Raw genomic sequence first — 16,669 nt, forward strand, 5'->3', positions numbered from 1 at the left:
TTGAACAATTGTCATGTCAGGTTGATTGATTTGTCATCTATACCACAAGAAAGAATATATGAGGCTCGTTTTTAGGAATTTCCATTCCAAATAGCTTATTAGTATTTTCGATATTCCAACTCAACTCATTTCTCAGAAAGTGGTATTTTCCTCAAGAGAGACTGTACTTATCTTGAGGAAAAAAAACGTTACTAATACTTCCATACATACTGACCAATAAAATGCTGAGCTATCATTGGTATTTATGATACTTGGGCAGATAGCGGATCACAGTAAAAACAAGTATGCAAACCGTCCCTATGCACAGAAGTTTTTTTTTTTTCGTGACATTAGAAAGTTTTTTTCTAATAATTTAAGTGATATTAGGAGGATTTTTTTAAATTATTAATAAATGAGAGTTTCTAATTTTTTTGAAGAAGGTGTTTATAAATTAAGCAAATAGAAAGATTCAATTTGCGCCTACTTGATAATGGAGAGTGGTTCCTGAAAATCCGGCTATCATATAGTGTAGAGATGTAGTTATATATCGTTAAATGTCACGGAATCAACCCATTTTTTCACGATTACATAAATATATATCGAAGTCATTTTTTGAGATACCTTACGCGATAAAAAGAAAAGCGGGAAGATTCTCCTACCCCGCGCCACAATATATTTACACCAATCCACGACTTTTACCAAATCATCGTACGGTTATTTAGCTATTAAAATAGTCTGTAGCAAGTTAATAAGATGATGTGCAGATCCATAACAACACCACCACCTCTAGTCCACGCAAAGTCGCTTGCCTTACTAATGAAGGCAGAAGAAGAAAAAAACATGGCGATTAATATTTAACACTTCTCACTTTCCACTCACTCACTGAATCACTCTTTCATATCTCAAGTTTAAGGTTTGACCTTGTTTTCTTTACTTGTTATTAAGTGCTTATGCTCAAATAGTTAAGCTTTTAAAGCCATGCTATGTTTATGTTTATGTTGATTTGAGTTTTGGTTGTTGATCAAGTAATCAAATACATTCTCTTACTCATCTGACTATAGTTATACGCTTTATCAGGTGATCAAGTGAATAAATATCTCATCTTTTTTCTTTTAATTATGTGTTTCTTTTGTAATCCACATTATTCAGTCTGAGGCTATAAGCCTATAAGAATGTGTAGTTTCATGCTTCACATGTTTATTATTTACTTGGTGATGTTCAACAGGCGATTGCTCTATAAGGTTACTTAGAAAAAGATGAGTAGGACTATTCAGGTTTCTGGATTACCTTCCCATGTGTCTGCCCAAGTGGTAAAGGAGTTTCTGGAAAGGTATGCAGGGGAGGGAACTGCTTTTGCGCTCAAAATTAGGCAATCAAAAAGTAAGGGGCCAAATCCAAGAGCTTTTGCAGTAGTCCAATTCACGACAACTAGATGTGTTGAAACTATATTAAAAAGCAGTCAGTGTCTGTACTATGGAATTTCTCGTCTCAAAGTTCATAATATGGAGCGTGATATTGTACCAAAGCCAAGAGAAATGTTGCTTAGTCTGGATGTTCCGGTGTTACATTTTGGGTGCCAGGTTTCTGGTGAAAGTTTCAAGGCTTTCTGGAAAAGGGCAAACGTCGTAGTGAACTTTGGTTTTGGTCTTCGGAAAGTGGAGCTTCTTCTTTCTCTTTCTGGTGTAGATTATAAACTCGAACTTTTCTATGATAGCATTTGGCAAATACAGCTACACCGCCCACGGAGTCGGAATACGAAATATCTTGTAATTCAGGTTTGTTTAGCTAAAATTACTTCTTATCTGGACGAACTTTTCATACATTTCCTGGTTTCTTTGCTAATAAACGGAAATTCTTGCTCTGATGTAGCAGACTTTCCATTTTTTTTGTTCCCCTTTTTCTTTATTATAGAATAAGTTGAGGTATCATATCCTGTATTCTCTTAAGTCATAACCTGGTTTTGGGTTTAATATTTACAGAAGGCCGCTTGTTAAGTTCTTTTTAGCTCAACAAGTGGATAGTCTTACAATGTTTAGTTTCTCACTTTATCGCTAGCTTGAAAAAACAAAAAAGATTAATATATGCAATAGTAGTGTTTTTTCATGAAGTTGACCCCCTTCCCCCCCCCAAATATAGTTTTTTGGCTTTTTGTTAATAAAGGAAAAAAGAAACCTTTGTCCTTGACTTTTTTTTAAGTGACCTCTTCTCATATTGTCCTAAGTTACATTGACACGGATACGAAGTGTCTGATATGGCAAAATTTCAAAAACTGAGGTATATCACACGGACACGTATCCGACAAGGATTATTTTTAAAATATATGGCATGTCCATGTAAAATAGATATTTTCTCACTGCTTTGTCTTCTTTTAGACTTGTTTGCTGATTGGGAGATGACTGTTTGATCCCAATGCTACATATGATCACTCATACAGCTTGCTTCCTTGGGTTAGCCTCAGTTGTGAGCGATTGTTATACTTACTGTTTTGTGTTTTTTCATGAAAATCAATCTTGTTTGACCCAAAAAGGGCGTGAGAGGAGAGGAGGGGGGAGGTGGTCTTTATACGTACCTCTTTGTAGATGTAGGTTTCTGTCACTTCATAGTGGTGCCTTTTACTTGGTGTTTATTATGTAGGTGACTACATGAGGCTCGTTGTTAAACCAACTTCCACATCTTCTTATCATCATTCTTAGTTAATTTCATAATCTACGCATTTCCAATATTATACTAAACCGTGTCCCTGGGTCAATACGTGATTGTACATTTGTACCTTTTAATGTGCCTTTCCTGTATTAGCTGAAGATTCTATTGTGTTTCATCTGTTTCGTGGATAAGATAATGAGCTCTAGCAGTAATTTCTTTCAGCAAATTCATGCAGTTCATATACATACATACATATATATATATATATATATATATATATATATATATATATATATTTTATTTATTTATTTATTTATTTATTTATTATTATTTTTTTTTTTTCATACTTTGATGCTGGCAGTAACTGTCTATCAGTTAATGTGATATTGTGTCTCAATTCTACATATATTCTTGACATTGTGTTTGCATGTAAAAAACTTCTTGAAGAAAATCTATTGACATGGCCTCTAAATGGTTTTAGGTGTTTGGTGCTCCTCGAATTTATGAGAAACTGACGTGCTCTTCAGATGATATATATGGAGATCCAGATTTGAATTATTTTAGAGATACACCAGATGATCAGTGGGTTCGAGCAACGGATTTCACTACATCATCTTGTATTGGGCAATCATCTGCTATTTGCTTGGAGCTTCCACAGAGTTGTGGGCTGTCTGCTGTTCGTGATAATTTTCATTATTATAGTGAGAACGAAGACCGATTTATGTTGGAGAGTGGTTCTCCTTTTTCACAGAGTTTGGAACTAGTTCCTATTGTTGGCCCTCCCCAGGGACTTGAGTTGCCTTACAGTGTCCTTTTTAAGGTTAATTCCCTGGTGCAGAATGGATGCTTAGCAGGGCCTACACTTGATATTGCTTTTTTCAGGTTGGTTCATCCTCAATATGTACCCATTGCCCATATAGAGCGTGCCCTGGAAAGACTGTGTCAATTAAAAGACTGCTGCTATGAACCTATTAGGTGGCTTAACGAGCAGTACCTGAAATATCGAACATCAAAGACTTTAATTAGAGCGTTCTACATCCTTGGATGACGGCTTGGTTTTATATTCGCAGGGTTCGAAAGTAACCCCATCTAAAGTTTACTTTTGTGAACCGGATGTTAATCTATCCAATCGAGTGATACGGCATTTTCATGAATATATTGATAATTTCATCCGTGTCTCTTTTTATGATGAAGATTGGGAGAAAATGCGCTCAACTGATTTGTCTCCACGTGCAACTTCTAAAAATGAGGATAGAAGGCACACTTCGATATATAAAAGGATACTTTCAACTTTGAGGAATGGAATTGTTATAGGTGATAAAAAGTTTGAGTTTCTTGCCTTTTCATCAAGTCAATTGAGGGATAATTCTGCTTGGATGTTTGCTTCAGAGAATGGGCTTACTGCAGGTACCATCAGGAAGTGGATGGGACATTTTCACGAGATAAGGAATGTTGCAAAATATGCAGCTAGACTGGGTCAATCTTTCAGTTCATCAAGAGAAACATTGACAGTTGACAGGCATGAAATTGAAGTTATACCTGATGTTGAAGTTGGAAGCAATGGGAAAAGATATGTTTTTTCTGATGGGATTGGGAAAATTTCCGTAGAATTTGCCCGTAGAGTGGCAAAAAAGTGTGGCGTTAATGGTTTTACTCCATCTTCATTTCAGATTAGATATGGTGGGTACAAAGGTGTTGTGGCTGTGGATCCTACATCAGTAATGAAATTATCCTTGAGGAAAAGCATGTCAAAATATATATCACGGAACACAAAATTGGATGTTTTGTCATGGAGCAAGTATCAGCCTTGTTTCCTCAATCGCCAGTTAATTAGTCTTTTATCTACCCTTGGAGTCAAGGACCATATTTTTGAGAAGAAACAAAAAGAAGCAGTAGACCAGCTGGACTTGATATTAACTGATCCATCAATGGCACTTGAGGCACTTGAGGTTATGTCACCAGGAGAAAATGTTTCTGTTTTAAAGGAAATGCTCATGTGTGGTTACAAGCCTGATATAGAACCATTTCTCTCAATGATGCTACAAACATTTCGAGCCTTGAAGTTGTTGGAATTGCGAAAGAAAACAAGGATATTTGTGCCAAATGGTAGAGCAATGATGGGATGCCTAGACGAGAACAGAATGCTGGAATATGGTCAGGTGTTTGTGCAATTTTCTCACATCAGCCCTCAACGGTTTCAAGGAAATACACCCTTCACAACAAGTATCAACAAATCAGACCAACGTAAATCTATTGTGAAAGGGAGAGTAATTGTTGCTAAAAATCCCTGCTTGCACCCCGGTGATGTGCGTGTTCTGCAGGCTGTTGATATTCCTGCATTGCACCATCTGGTGGACTGTGTTGTTTTTCCACAGAAAGGAGCAAGGTGAGATGATTTATTGTTTCTTCCAGTTTTATCTTCAATGAGTAGCTCGGTGTTAGTATTATTGACACTATTGTTTTGCTCTGGATGAATGTGGTTTTTGTGAAATACAGAGTATATGGTACTTATATTCCAGCTATTACCTTTTACACTCTTACACAATTTAAACTTGACGAGGACCTCCCATAGCTTGACTTTACATGATTATATGTTCTATCTGTAAAGAACAGATTAATAGAAAAGTAATTTGAATTTGCAACTCTAGTCTCTTCTGAGGCCATTCTGCAAACGTATTTTACACTTTTACACAAGCATAACATTGCTTTGGCAAAATTAATCCTAACAAAATTATATATATTTTATTATTTTTTTAAATATCTAACTATTAACATATTTAGTACAGCGTGCCGCATCTAGACCTCATGTCCACTCTGCTTGTCTCTATTGAGGTCCACTGATCACTCAAACACTATATTTATTCCCATTCTAAATTTAAAGAAAGACTGCCAGGAGATATTCCTAATTGTGCTCTAATGAAGTCTCATTAGGCAAGTGAAAGTTGAATTGATCGTCTGTGCATACTAAATCAAGTATGCAAGCTTTACAGATATGTTGTGGCTTCTTATCGCTTATAAGTTGTCCTTCTATTATGGGAAATGTACAACAATAAATGACAAAGAGTGTCTATACACGTTGATCTAGATGAAGTCCTTGGTCTGGACCAAGAGTGGAGAACTATCATCTGTGTTGCATGGGTATGCCTATTATTCGGTGTCCCGTGGTCGTGTTAATCTTAACGACACCGACACCGATTAATGACTGGTTCGCATTTGAATCTATTTTCAGTTTCAAAGAAAAAAAAAAGAAGATTAAGAAAGAAGGAAGATTAAGAAAGAAGGAAGAAAGAGAGAAATAGAATAGACTGACCTGAATTCCTGAGTGGTGGTGGATTGATGTGGACAGACCATCTTCTTCTATGGCCGGCGGCTGCAACCCAGATCTAAGATCTAGGGTTTGTTTGTCTTAATAAGGGATGTGGGCTTGGGCTATTTTGTTTCTTAATTGGGGCTTTTAATAAGTAATGTGGACTTGGGCTTTTTTAGAATGGTTATATTCAAGATCTAAAGTTAACAAAAACTGTTTTAAATGGCTAATGGGCTTTATCAAAATATATATATATTTTTTCTATTTAAAATAATTTATATTTTAATAAAATATAATATTAAATTAAAATATTAGCTGTGTCCCCGTGTCTTGATTTTTAGACCTCGCCGTGTCCAGACCGCCGTACCCGTGTCTAAACCCGACACTCGTACCTGTACCCGTACCCATGCAACACAGACTATCATGCATCCAAGCCTAGGTAGGTGTGTCTATGGAAGCCTGTTCATGCACCATTAACACAAGAAAATCTTATTAGTTTTTACTTGAACATTCTAATTTTAAAGAAAATGTGTTCACTTTATTCTTTCAAGGGACTGATCTTCGTGAAGTGCTGCAGAATTTGGTCTTTCAGCCTCTTTTAGCCCCCCTCCCCCTCTCCCCCCGCCAAAAAAAAATGTATTTGCATTAGAATTACAAAGGTTGTAGGAGGTTTTTCCTTCCCTTATCTTCTTTCGTTGTTTGGGTATGAAAACAACACACTTTCTCACGCATTTCCATATCAAAATTTGGTTGCTGATGATAGTTAAACTTGTGACTGTAGACCTCATCCAAATGAGTGTTCAGGGAGCGATCTGGATGGAGATATATACTTTGTCAGTTGGGACCATGAACTTATTCCACCTCGTCAAATTGATCCAATGGACTACACCCCAGAACCAACTGTTACCTTGGATCATGATGTTACAATTGAGGTATTTTTTGTATCGTGATGATAAATTTTACCCATATACAGGTACCGATAACCAATTTTTTGTATTTTGTCGTCTGCTGTTTTTATCAGATTATTAATGCCTCTTGCAAGTTTTGAGGGTTTGATGTTCTAATCCTGAATAGATGAATAGTAAGAGTAAAGTATGCGTGTAAAATGTAAAAACATCGTCTTCTGTTTGTTTCGTTTACTCTGATGTGATTTTCATTCACTAATAATTTAATAAACAATACTAGCTCTCCTAATTGAACTTTAGTGCCATCTTTTTTCTTCTTTTATTTTTAAGTTTTTTTTTTTATATTTTTCTTTTGGCTGTTGGCTTTTGTGTGATAAAAGCAAGCTAGAGGAGACCCTTATTATTCGCGAGAGTAGATAAATTGCATCCGATTGTTCACTACCTAAGGCATCTTATAGCCTCAACCTGCTTTTTAGAAGAACTACAAATACCAGGGACTTCTCTATCACAGGTCCCTATTATTTCCTCAATCAACTTCTTCGTCAAGATAGTGTTTCTGTTTTATTAATGTGTAAATTGTATTTTGTTTCATAATCCAATTTTAAGCCTGTTTCATTTATTGTACGACATCTAAGAGACTAAAGAGAGTGTATGTCTAAGTGTAAATCTAACGTTAGCTAAGTTGGATTCTTATAACAAAATGTGATTCATGTTGAACACCAAAGTTATTGCTTTGTTACCTTCTGGATGATATATCTGTTTCTGTGATACAGGAAGTGCAAGAGTACTTCACAAACTACATAGTCAATGACAGCTTAGGAATCATTGCAAATGCCCATACTGCCTTTGCCGATAGGGAGCTTGAAAAGGCAGAGAGTGATGCATGCATAGAGCTTGCAAGATTGTTTTCTATTGCTGTTGACTTTCCAAAGACAGGTGTGCCAGCAGTAATTCCCACCCGTCTGCATGTCAAGGAGTATCCAGACTTCATGGAAAAGCTCGACAAACCCACTTATGAATCACATCGGGTGATTGGAAAACTATTCAGAGCTGTCAAAGATATTGCACCACAGACGAGTTGTATAAAATCTTTCACCAAAGAGATTGCAAGGCGGTCGTACGATCGTGACATGGACATTGATGGTTTCGAGGATTATATTGAAGACGCTTACTATTACAAAGGGGAATATGATTTCAAGTTGGCGAGCCGTATGGACTATTATGGTATCAAAACAGAAGCAGAGCTCCTTGGTGGGAGTGTGATGAAAATGTCAAAAGCATTTGATAAAAGGAGGGATTTGGAAGGAATTGAATTGGCAGTGAGATCCTTAAAGAAGGAGGTGAGGGCATGGTTTGATGAAAAGAGCTCTAAATCAGGTTGTGAAGCAGATGATATCTATGCAAAGGCTTCTGCGTGGTATCATGTTACGTATCATCCAGATTACTGGGGATGCTATAATGAGGGAATGGGTAAGGATCACTTCCTTAGTTTTCCGTGGTGTGTTTCTGACAAACTGATTCACATCAAGCGGATGAGCAACGTGAGGAAAAGACTCTCTGAGGCACTGAGATTAATTTGAGAAAATAGAAATCGCAAGTTGTCCTCTCAAACTTTTATGCCCTGTATATTTTCACTTTAGATGGTCGTCGTGTAAATTGGCAGAGAACATTTGAACTTGACTAGCAAGTCCTGGTTCTAATCGAAACTGGTAGAAATGTAAAAAGCTGACTTGTGCTTGTGGATAGATGTGTTGGTTATCAGGTAACTTGGTTCTCACTTATGTTTCGTGTGTTTGTGTATCGTGTGTTTCTTTTCCAATTTTTTGAATATACAAACTTTAGTTTGTCTCAGTTGAAAACTCGTTTTCATAATCAAATTAAGGACTTTTGATTGTTTAGAGCACACATTATTATGTAAGTGCCAGCTAGCTCAGTTGGTAAAACTTGGGTGATGATAACCCCCAAGCATCAAATAAAAAAAAAAAACAGACATTATTAGAGTTATTAGAGGAAAAAAAACAAGACAGAATCCACAAAGGCATCACTGCATATTGGCTCGTGTTATATTTTTTGTAACACAATCGTCTCAGACTATAATTCCCGTAATGATTTGTCTTTAGAAGGATAGTGTGTGAATCAGAGCATGGGGATTCTTAAGAGAGAGGTGTGCTTGATTAATAAGGTACTGTTGGATAGTATTCCTTCGCTTATCATGAATTACCAATTGCTACGTTATAGACATGATTCTGGAAAACTAGAGGCTCTATTGGAATATGCATCAACAAGGGTCATACCATACGATATGTTTTAATGGAAGTTATGGAATTGATTGTTGGGAGGATGTGGATGTAGAATCCTGAACCGTAGTTTGTTGATAGATAATTGTATAGATGATTAATGAATGGTCTCGTTACATACCTTGCATGCATGGAATAATGTTGTAATCAACCTTGTAGGTTGATTGAGGCCTATAACTGTGAAATGCCCAGTCCTCTGAGAGTCTTCTCATTGTTGCTCAGACTTGATTAATATAAAATGAAGTTAGTCCATCGCATTCTCTTTCCCCAAGTGTTCTCCAATAACCTTGTATATAGCTGCGAATTATGAATGTGAGCAAATATATCATGTCCTTCAGGTCCTTCCAGTCGAAATTCCTTCTCTATTATCTTATATATATTTTATTTACATGTATTTATTAGATTTGGTTGTCCCAGATCCCCGGCCATCAGAAAATTTACGGCATGGACACTTGTAGGATGAATATGGTGGAGACAATCACACAACTTAAGTCCTCGGGGAAGTGGTAAAAAGGTAAAGGGTGCCTTAGAAGTTAGAACTCATAGTTGCTGCCAGTAGGAAATTAAAATTTCTAGTGTAAGACATGAAACAGTAAGAAAAGGCTACATAATTCCTAGTAGCTTTGTGTTTCGAGAAATCATGCTGTGCACTGAACCGAATTCAGAGTTTTCCCTTCAATTCTCACTGAAACTCTGTCTCTCTTATCCCCTCTTCCTCATACAAAGAGAATTCACTATGTGCAACTAACGGTGGGGTCGATACCGCACTGCGGTATACTAGTCATATATTTCACGTTCTTAAAACAATATGATTTCTGCGATAGAATCAACTTTTTGTGTTTAACATAATTGTGTAAATGATTCAAAACTACTTTTTTATACCAAATAAAATTTTTTTAAAAAAAAAAAAAAACAACAACAAATAGCCTAAAAAATAATATCTTGGGTCCAAACACAAGAATAAACAACAACCAGCATCAAAAAGATAGTTACAATGTCAACATTAAAACCATGTCAAGCCATTCCAAATCATTTAGCACTTTCTTATGGAGAAACCTAAACTGCTAATACATTCCACTTTTATTAAATAAACACCATACATCCTAGCAAAGAAATCACACTCACCCACAATAGGATTCTTAACAACGACAATATCCAATTTCACTTTTTCTCTATACCGTTCAATCAAGATTATCTTATCTTCTATATTCAACCAATGTTTTGATTGGTCGTTCTTTGGCTTTTTTCTAATGAACTTCTCACAACTAGTACTATCAGTGCCAATCAAGATTTCTTGCCAAATAATTGTATTGACCCACAATACCACCTTTAACTACGACAACATCCAATTTTGCCTTTTCCTTATACTATTCAATAAGAATGTTATTTCGAAGTTAAAAGATTTAGCACACAAGCCAATATAAAAGATTTAGCGCTTCACCGGGATAAACCTTTGAGGCAGCTATGAAAAGCTATCAAGCAGCTATGAAAAGCTATCGCTCATGTCTTCAGTTTTGTTATTTATATTCCATAAACTCCTTTTCATTAAATTCTAATGTGTTCTTCTTTAGAACAACACAAGAACAAAAAATAAAAAGAAAATAAAAAAAGAAAAAAGAAAAAATAACGAGTTCTTATGTAAAACATAATAAAACGGAAGATCTTAAAGCTAGTAAAACTGTGCCTTTAAATATCTACGCACACAGTTTGGATGTTAATCAATTGAATATTTGACTAGTTACTTAGATTCTCCAAGATAAAAGTTTAAACAACAAAAAAAAATGTGTTCACATATTTAATTTTTTTTATTGAATAGAAAGAGAAGTAAAGAACACACCACAAAATTCAAAATTATGTTATTCAATTTATTATTTCAAAAGTTGTTAATGAAATCTGTAATGAGCATTGTTTTTTGGGTTTGAAAAAAATTAATTTGTAGTTGTTTTTACCTTTTTGGGGTTTATGTTTTTTTAAAAATTTTAACTTTGGGTGATACCACTGATACCTAAGTGGTGTTCTACTTAGCTTGTTAGTGGGTCACCCTTTGGTAAAATTGGTGATGGTCATTATATGCTCTGTTTGGTTCGGTGTACCGACTTGCAAATGACAAATAGTTGCAAATGGCATGTGATTGTATTGCATCTGATTGCATTGCATCCAATTTACTTGTGTTTGGTAAACCCAAGACAAAAGGATGTAAAATTGGTTATATTATCCCACTACTTTTTTTCACATCTTATAAAGTTAGTTATATTATCCCACTACTTTTTTTCACATCTTAAATAAGAGAAAGCATCTCTATTGTGTTTGCATCTATTTACACAACTTTTTTGGCTGCAAGTGGATGTCATGAAAACTATTTATATAGTACATATATAATTGCAACTTGTTGCATCAACTGCCTTTTTGCATTTTGCTACCAAACACTGTTTTGTGGGTGGTTACATGGAATTGGGTGCAATTGCATGTAAATAACAACCCTCATTACTTCTTGAACTACTACATTCACAGTTTCACAAGTAATGGCATTATCATTATTCTGGAAGTACTTGAAGCTGTAATCATTTTACACAATGTCTATTCTTGAGAATTGTAATGGCTTAATTTGTAATGATTCATAAATCATATTCTTGTTGAAAACCTCACATTTGGAGCATTCTAAGAAGTTAGAAGTTGTACATGATGTTATCTGTGGTAGTTCATCATGATCATCATCTACCCCTTAAACAATCTGATATGGTGTGCAAACGGAAACCGTGATTTACACTATTAATATGAAAATGAAGGAGATTCCAACCTTTTAGGAAACATATAATGTGACGTTGGCCCAATGTTTGTGTTATTTTAGTTGCAAATCATAGTAAGTAAAAAAGACAGCAATCCATTTCAAGTGTGTGTTTATAGCAAGCAAGCATCAGTATCACAACAGCCCATGGACCACAACAATTACAGTAAAGAAGCATATAAAGGCCCAATAGTGTACCCACGTGTCAAAATTTATCTATCTATATATATCTTCGCCATTTGTCTCTGTACTCAAAACTCTTCAACTCTCAAATCTTGTTTCTTCAAAATTTCTCTAATCATGTCTACTTTTCTCTCTTCAAACTCCAGTCAACTTAAATTTTCAAAGAAATTTAATCAACTGAGCTATAACAACAACAACAACAACAAAAGAATCACTAGTAGAGTTGGGTTTAGAATTGGAGCTAGTTCCGAAGAATCAAAACCAAAACCAGATCTAAGTGTGAATGTAAATGGACTAAAGATGCCAAATCCATTTGTAATTGGGTCAGGTCCACCTGGTACTAATTATACTGTCATGAAAAGAGCTTTTGATGAAGGCTGGGGTGCCGTTATTGCCAAAACTGTATATTCTCTTCATCTTTGTTATTTTATTTAGATTCTATCAACAATTGAATCTCAGTTATCGTTTATATATTTTAGGATTAATTTATTTTACGTTGCGGTATCTGGATCGTATATTCTTTTGTTCTTGCATTATTCAATTAATTAATAAAAAAAAAAAACGAAATTAATAACTCTGCCTTTCAGTTTGTATCCGTTGACTTTGCTTAGTTTGATGTTTACGATGACCAACGTTTCTAGATTGGGTTAAATTCTACCTTTGATCAAACATTGTTTTTATTTCTGTATAGCTCTAAATCTAAGAATGACATTCGACTTTGACTTTTTAAGGTGTCGTTGGAGGCTGATAAAGTCATAAATGTGACTCCTCGATATGCCCGGCTTCGAGCTGGAGCCAATGGTTCGGCTAAAGGACAGATTATCGGGTGGCAGAATATTGAGTTAATCAGTGACCGCCCGCTTGAAATTATGTTGAAAGAGTTCAAGAAGTTGAAGGAAGAGTATCCAGATCGGATACTTATTGCTTCAGTTATGGAGGAATATGACAAGCATGCATGGGAGGAACTTATTGACCGTGTTGAGCAAACTGGAGTTGTAAGCTTTTATTTTCTTCTTATAAATAATGTTGTGTTAGGATATTGTTGTTATTGGTAAAGATACTAATGATGTCTAGGATTCTTATGGAAAGAAATGCCCTTTGCATCTGTGAAGCTAACTCGGCTCCTCATATCGTTATCATTTTTCAGGATGCCATTGAAGTTAATTTCTCATGCCCCCATGGCATGCCAGAGCGTAGGATGGGTGCTGCAGTTGGACAAGACTGTGTTTTGTTGGAGGAGGTTTGCGATTGGGTAAATGCAAAAGCCACCATTCCTGTCTGGGCAAAGATGACCCCTAACATCACTGACATTACACAGGTCTGCTTTCCAGTCGTTGAGGAAAATACTTATTCGGATCAATGTTGAATATTGGATAGACACATTTAATGAAGAATATGGTCACGAGTAGTAACCATCAATGGAGTAGCCATCGATGTTTTTTTTTTCTGAAAATCTGTATAATTTTATATAATGCTCTCTTTCTTGCCCAACAAGTTCTCTCTTGACATTTAATTGCAAGAACTTGAACCTATAATGTTTTCCTTACATATATTCACTCTATTTAATGATGTCTTTATAGCCAGCTAGGGTGGCATTAAAATCAGGATGCGAAGGAATCGCTGCTATTAACACAATCATGAGTGTAATGGGAATCAATCTCAATACCTTACGGCCTGAACCCTGTGTTGAAGGGTAAGCGATGTTTACCCTGATCAAAGTTACAAATCTGAATAGGCGTAAACCAATTACCAAGTTTCTAAAGTTTTGCGGCTATTGTGTACAGCTACTCCACACCTGGAGGCTATTCCTGCAAGGCTGTCCATCCTATTGCACTTGCAAAAGTGATGAACATTGCACAAATGATGAAATCTGAATTTGACGACAAGCATTATTCTCTTTCTGGTATTGGTGGAGTGGAGACTGGTAGCGATGCAGCTGAATTTATTCTTCTTGGAGCAAATACTGTTCAGGTTCATTGATATCTGTGATGCCTATACTTTCTTAATCTTTGAATGTCTACGTAGAGTTTGGAATTACGAAAGCTATGATTTAGCTCCAATAATTAGAGAATTTTATTTTAGATTGATAGGTGGTGTCTTTAGTTCCGTTTGTTATGTTTTGTTAATTGGTAATGTGTGCCTTATTTCTGGTCATTGCTTATTGTGTCTGTCGTTGCTCACTTGTTTTTTACATGTAGGTCTGCACAGGAGTGATGATGCACGGCTATGGCCTCGTGAAGCAGCTCTGTTCTGAACTGAGTGATTTCATGATAAAGCATAATTTTTCTTCCATAGAAGATTTCAGAGGGTACGTGTATCTTGATTTATAATGTCATCTATAACTGATTTGAGTGGTCAATTAAACTCTACTAAGTGACGACAATCTAATGGATCTTTGCTAGTTCCACTTTCCGATTGGTTTTACAATTTTACTGATCAAATCTGAACAAACATTTAAATGAATGGATGCTGCTGAGAATTGCCTTCCATCTTCCAGTCTGACATGATAGTCATCATTTAATGATTTGGGCTCCAATTCTCTTACATACTATTTCTGGTCATTTCAGGGCTTCTCTTCCATACTTCACAACTCACACTGACTTGGTAGTAAGGCAGCGAGAGGCTATTCGACAGAGGAAGGCTATCAAGCAAGGATTACAGTCTGACAAAGATTGGACAGGTGATGGTTTCGTGAAAGAAACTGAAAGTATGGTATCAAACTGACGCCTGTAATTTCAGTAAAAATTATAAATGAAAGAAATAAGTATGGATTTTCTCCATGAGATATGTTTTCTTCTTTGTTTCGAGGATTTTAAGATAGACTAAAACGTTGGCGTATGGAGAAACCTATCTTTCATAAGAAAGAAGCATGTAGAATCTTTATTGTCAAATCTGATATGGGAGATTTTAAAAATTCAAAGAAATCAGTCAATTTAAGTAAATGATTCAACAATAGATCTCGAAAGAAAAGACTAAGTCAGGGAGAAATATTCAACTTTTTTGAGTCGTTGTTACTATTGATTGGAATAGAAGTGAATTTTCTCTGGGAGAGCAGTAACTGAAAGGGCAGAACTGCAGAAGTGTTATAGGAAAAAACGAAACTGAGTGATTTTTTATGTCGCCACAAGATCGTTCTTTTTTAAGACTCGGTGCAATTTCAAGCTCTATTGAATAGCCCAAAACATTCCATCTCTAGTACTCAACACGTCAATTCTTTGAAGAAATACATAAGATTGCGTGATGAAATGAACCAGTAAACATTCAAAACAGAAAATGTACACAGTGGCTCTTGAACCTTCATCATACTTTTCCTTCCAAGACATTCAGTCTTCTTCCACTCCTGTCCACAAGAGAAATATATATCAGCAAATTTTGCTTTGGCACTAGAGATGGTATATGCCTTCCCAGTAATTTTCTCTTTTGAGGTTTTTATGGCTTGGTTATGATCTAACATACCAGAAGAGGTGGGTGTTGTAGCCGGGGTGGTGGTCATGAGCTCTTTGAGCTGAGAATGCATGTTGTTGATAAACGTTGTAGTTTCCTGTAATGGCTCTTTCATGGCTTCTTTTAGCTCCTTTAAGGCATTGCTGTACGCTTGCTACCAACAAATATAACCAATAGATGTGGAAACTCTAAACTTGGCATGTATGCCTTTGCATATATATACATGAATCTATAATTGATTGAAGAAACGGGGAAGAAAAGAGGTTTGCAGTTACCATGAAATGATCGAGGTCAGAAAGATTATTAGACTTATTTGCTTTGTTGGGAGCCTTCCTCTGTGCATTTTCACCAGCTTCTTCCATATGACCCAAGCTCATCTGAAATATATATATCATATCTCATAACTGGTTTTCTTTTTATTTTTATTATACCAAAGGGGTGATGAGATGAAATAGTAGAGTAATCGCGCTGTTTGGAGAGATACATACCTTCAAACACTCCATGTGGTAATCAACCAAAACACCATATAAAGGATGACTGGATATTCTACTCTTCAACATCTCTATATCAGCTGCTTCTTCAATTAACCTCACCGTATTCGTATTACTCTCACCCTCCATTTCTAACTTCCTTTTCTTTCGTCATTTGTGACTTTATGTTCAAACTTCAAAGGCAGTGATCTCATATAAAATTACTTTATGTGGGGTGTACCAAGTATCATCATGTGTACGGTTACAATGCTGACTTCCCACCTTTGGAAGTATAAGGAGTAAAGGGACTTGACCGATTTGAATGAGTCAGTAGAATCGAGGAGGCACTTTTCTGGCTTGAGTACTGTCACTATCCTGCGGGTCTCTAATTGGTGGAGAAACGTGTTAATTAATTTACACCATTGGATGCTGTCCTGCAGACCTGCACTCGTTTGCATGTCACTTATTCTGAGAAAGGGTAGGGTAAGTAGAATTTCGCTTTTGTCTTTGATCTGTGTCTTTGAAAGGAACTATTCATAATCATGGAGTTTTTATTTCAATTATGAGATCTTTCGGGCAATCTTTAGGTTATTACCACCAATCTGACGACCCTAAGTTAAAATAACCAACATCAAAGGACCTATAAACTTTCAAAA

General features: G+C 35.9%; 3 protein-coding genes across 3 annotated transcripts; 2 read left to right on the top strand and 1 right to left on the bottom strand.

The window, feature by feature from the left end:
- The first annotated feature begins 746 nt into the window (after nucleotides 1-746).
- Nucleotides 747-8,685, top strand: LOC147521121 (putative RNA-dependent RNA polymerase 1). The gene is given in 6 exon segments (XM_086592845.1): nucleotides 747-892; nucleotides 1,205-1,754; nucleotides 3,104-3,642; nucleotides 3,644-5,008; nucleotides 6,711-6,861; nucleotides 7,608-8,685. Coding segments are annotated over 5 exon segments (3,381 nt in total). The 5' UTR covers nucleotides 747-892; nucleotides 1,205-1,235; the 3' UTR covers nucleotides 8,415-8,685.
- Nucleotides 8,686-12,160: 3,475 nt separating this feature from the next.
- On the top strand, nucleotides 12,161-15,041 carry PYD1 (pyrimidine 1). The gene is made up of 7 exons (XM_086592963.1): nucleotides 12,161-12,501; nucleotides 12,831-13,094; nucleotides 13,247-13,417; nucleotides 13,680-13,792; nucleotides 13,884-14,070; nucleotides 14,298-14,407; nucleotides 14,667-15,041. The coding sequence occupies exons 1-7, from the start codon at nucleotides 12,217-12,219 to the stop codon at nucleotides 14,821-14,823; spliced, it is 1,287 nt and encodes a 428-aa protein (XP_086449089.1). The 5' UTR covers nucleotides 12,161-12,216; the 3' UTR covers nucleotides 14,824-15,041.
- Nucleotides 15,042-15,290: 249 nt separating this feature from the next.
- On the bottom strand, nucleotides 15,291-16,278 carry KNATM (KNOX meinox protein). The gene is made up of 4 exons (XM_086593025.1): nucleotides 16,032-16,278; nucleotides 15,819-15,920; nucleotides 15,556-15,697; nucleotides 15,291-15,439 (listed from the first exon to the last, which is right to left on the bottom strand). Exons 1-4 carry the CDS (start codon nucleotides 16,161-16,163, stop codon nucleotides 15,423-15,425), a joined length of 393 nt encoding a protein of 130 aa, XP_086449151.1. The 5' UTR covers nucleotides 16,164-16,278; the 3' UTR covers nucleotides 15,291-15,422.
- Between the last annotated feature and the right edge of the window lie 391 nt (nucleotides 16,279-16,669).

Source organism: Coptis chinensis, chromosome 1 (genome assembly GCF_015680905.1).
Source record: "Coptis chinensis isolate HL-2020 chromosome 1, ASM1568090v1, whole genome shotgun sequence".
Lineage (NCBI taxonomy): Eukaryota > Viridiplantae > Streptophyta > Magnoliopsida > Ranunculales > Ranunculaceae > Coptis > Coptis chinensis.

What these genes read in the sequence shown, in the direction of transcription:
- PYD1 (XM_086592963.1), top strand. Translation starts at nt 12,217, where the DNA reads ATGTCTACTTTTCTCTCTTCAAACTCCAGTCAACTTAAATTTTCAAAG. An exon ending in GTGTTGAGCAAACTGGAGTT is followed by an intron (nt 13,095 to 13,246) that starts GTAAGCTTTTAT and finishes ATCATTTTTCAG; the next exon opens with GATGCCATTGAAGTTAATTT. An exon ending in CCTGAACCCTGTGTTGAAGG is followed by an intron (nt 13,793 to 13,883) that starts GTAAGCGATGTT and finishes TATTGTGTACAG; the next exon opens with CTACTCCACACCTGGAGGCT.
- KNATM (XM_086593025.1), bottom strand. Translation starts at nt 16,163, where the DNA reads ATGGAGGGTGAGAGTAATACGAATACGGTGAGGTTAATTGAAGAAGCA. An exon ending in ACCACATGGAGTGTTTGAAG is followed by an intron (nt 15,921 to 16,031) that starts GTATGTATCTCT and finishes TATATATTTCAG; the next exon opens with ATGAGCTTGGGTCATATGGA. An exon ending in CTGACCTCGATCATTTCATG is followed by an intron (nt 15,698 to 15,818) that starts GTAACTGCAAAC and finishes ATTTGTTGGTAG; the next exon opens with CAAGCGTACAGCAATGCCTT.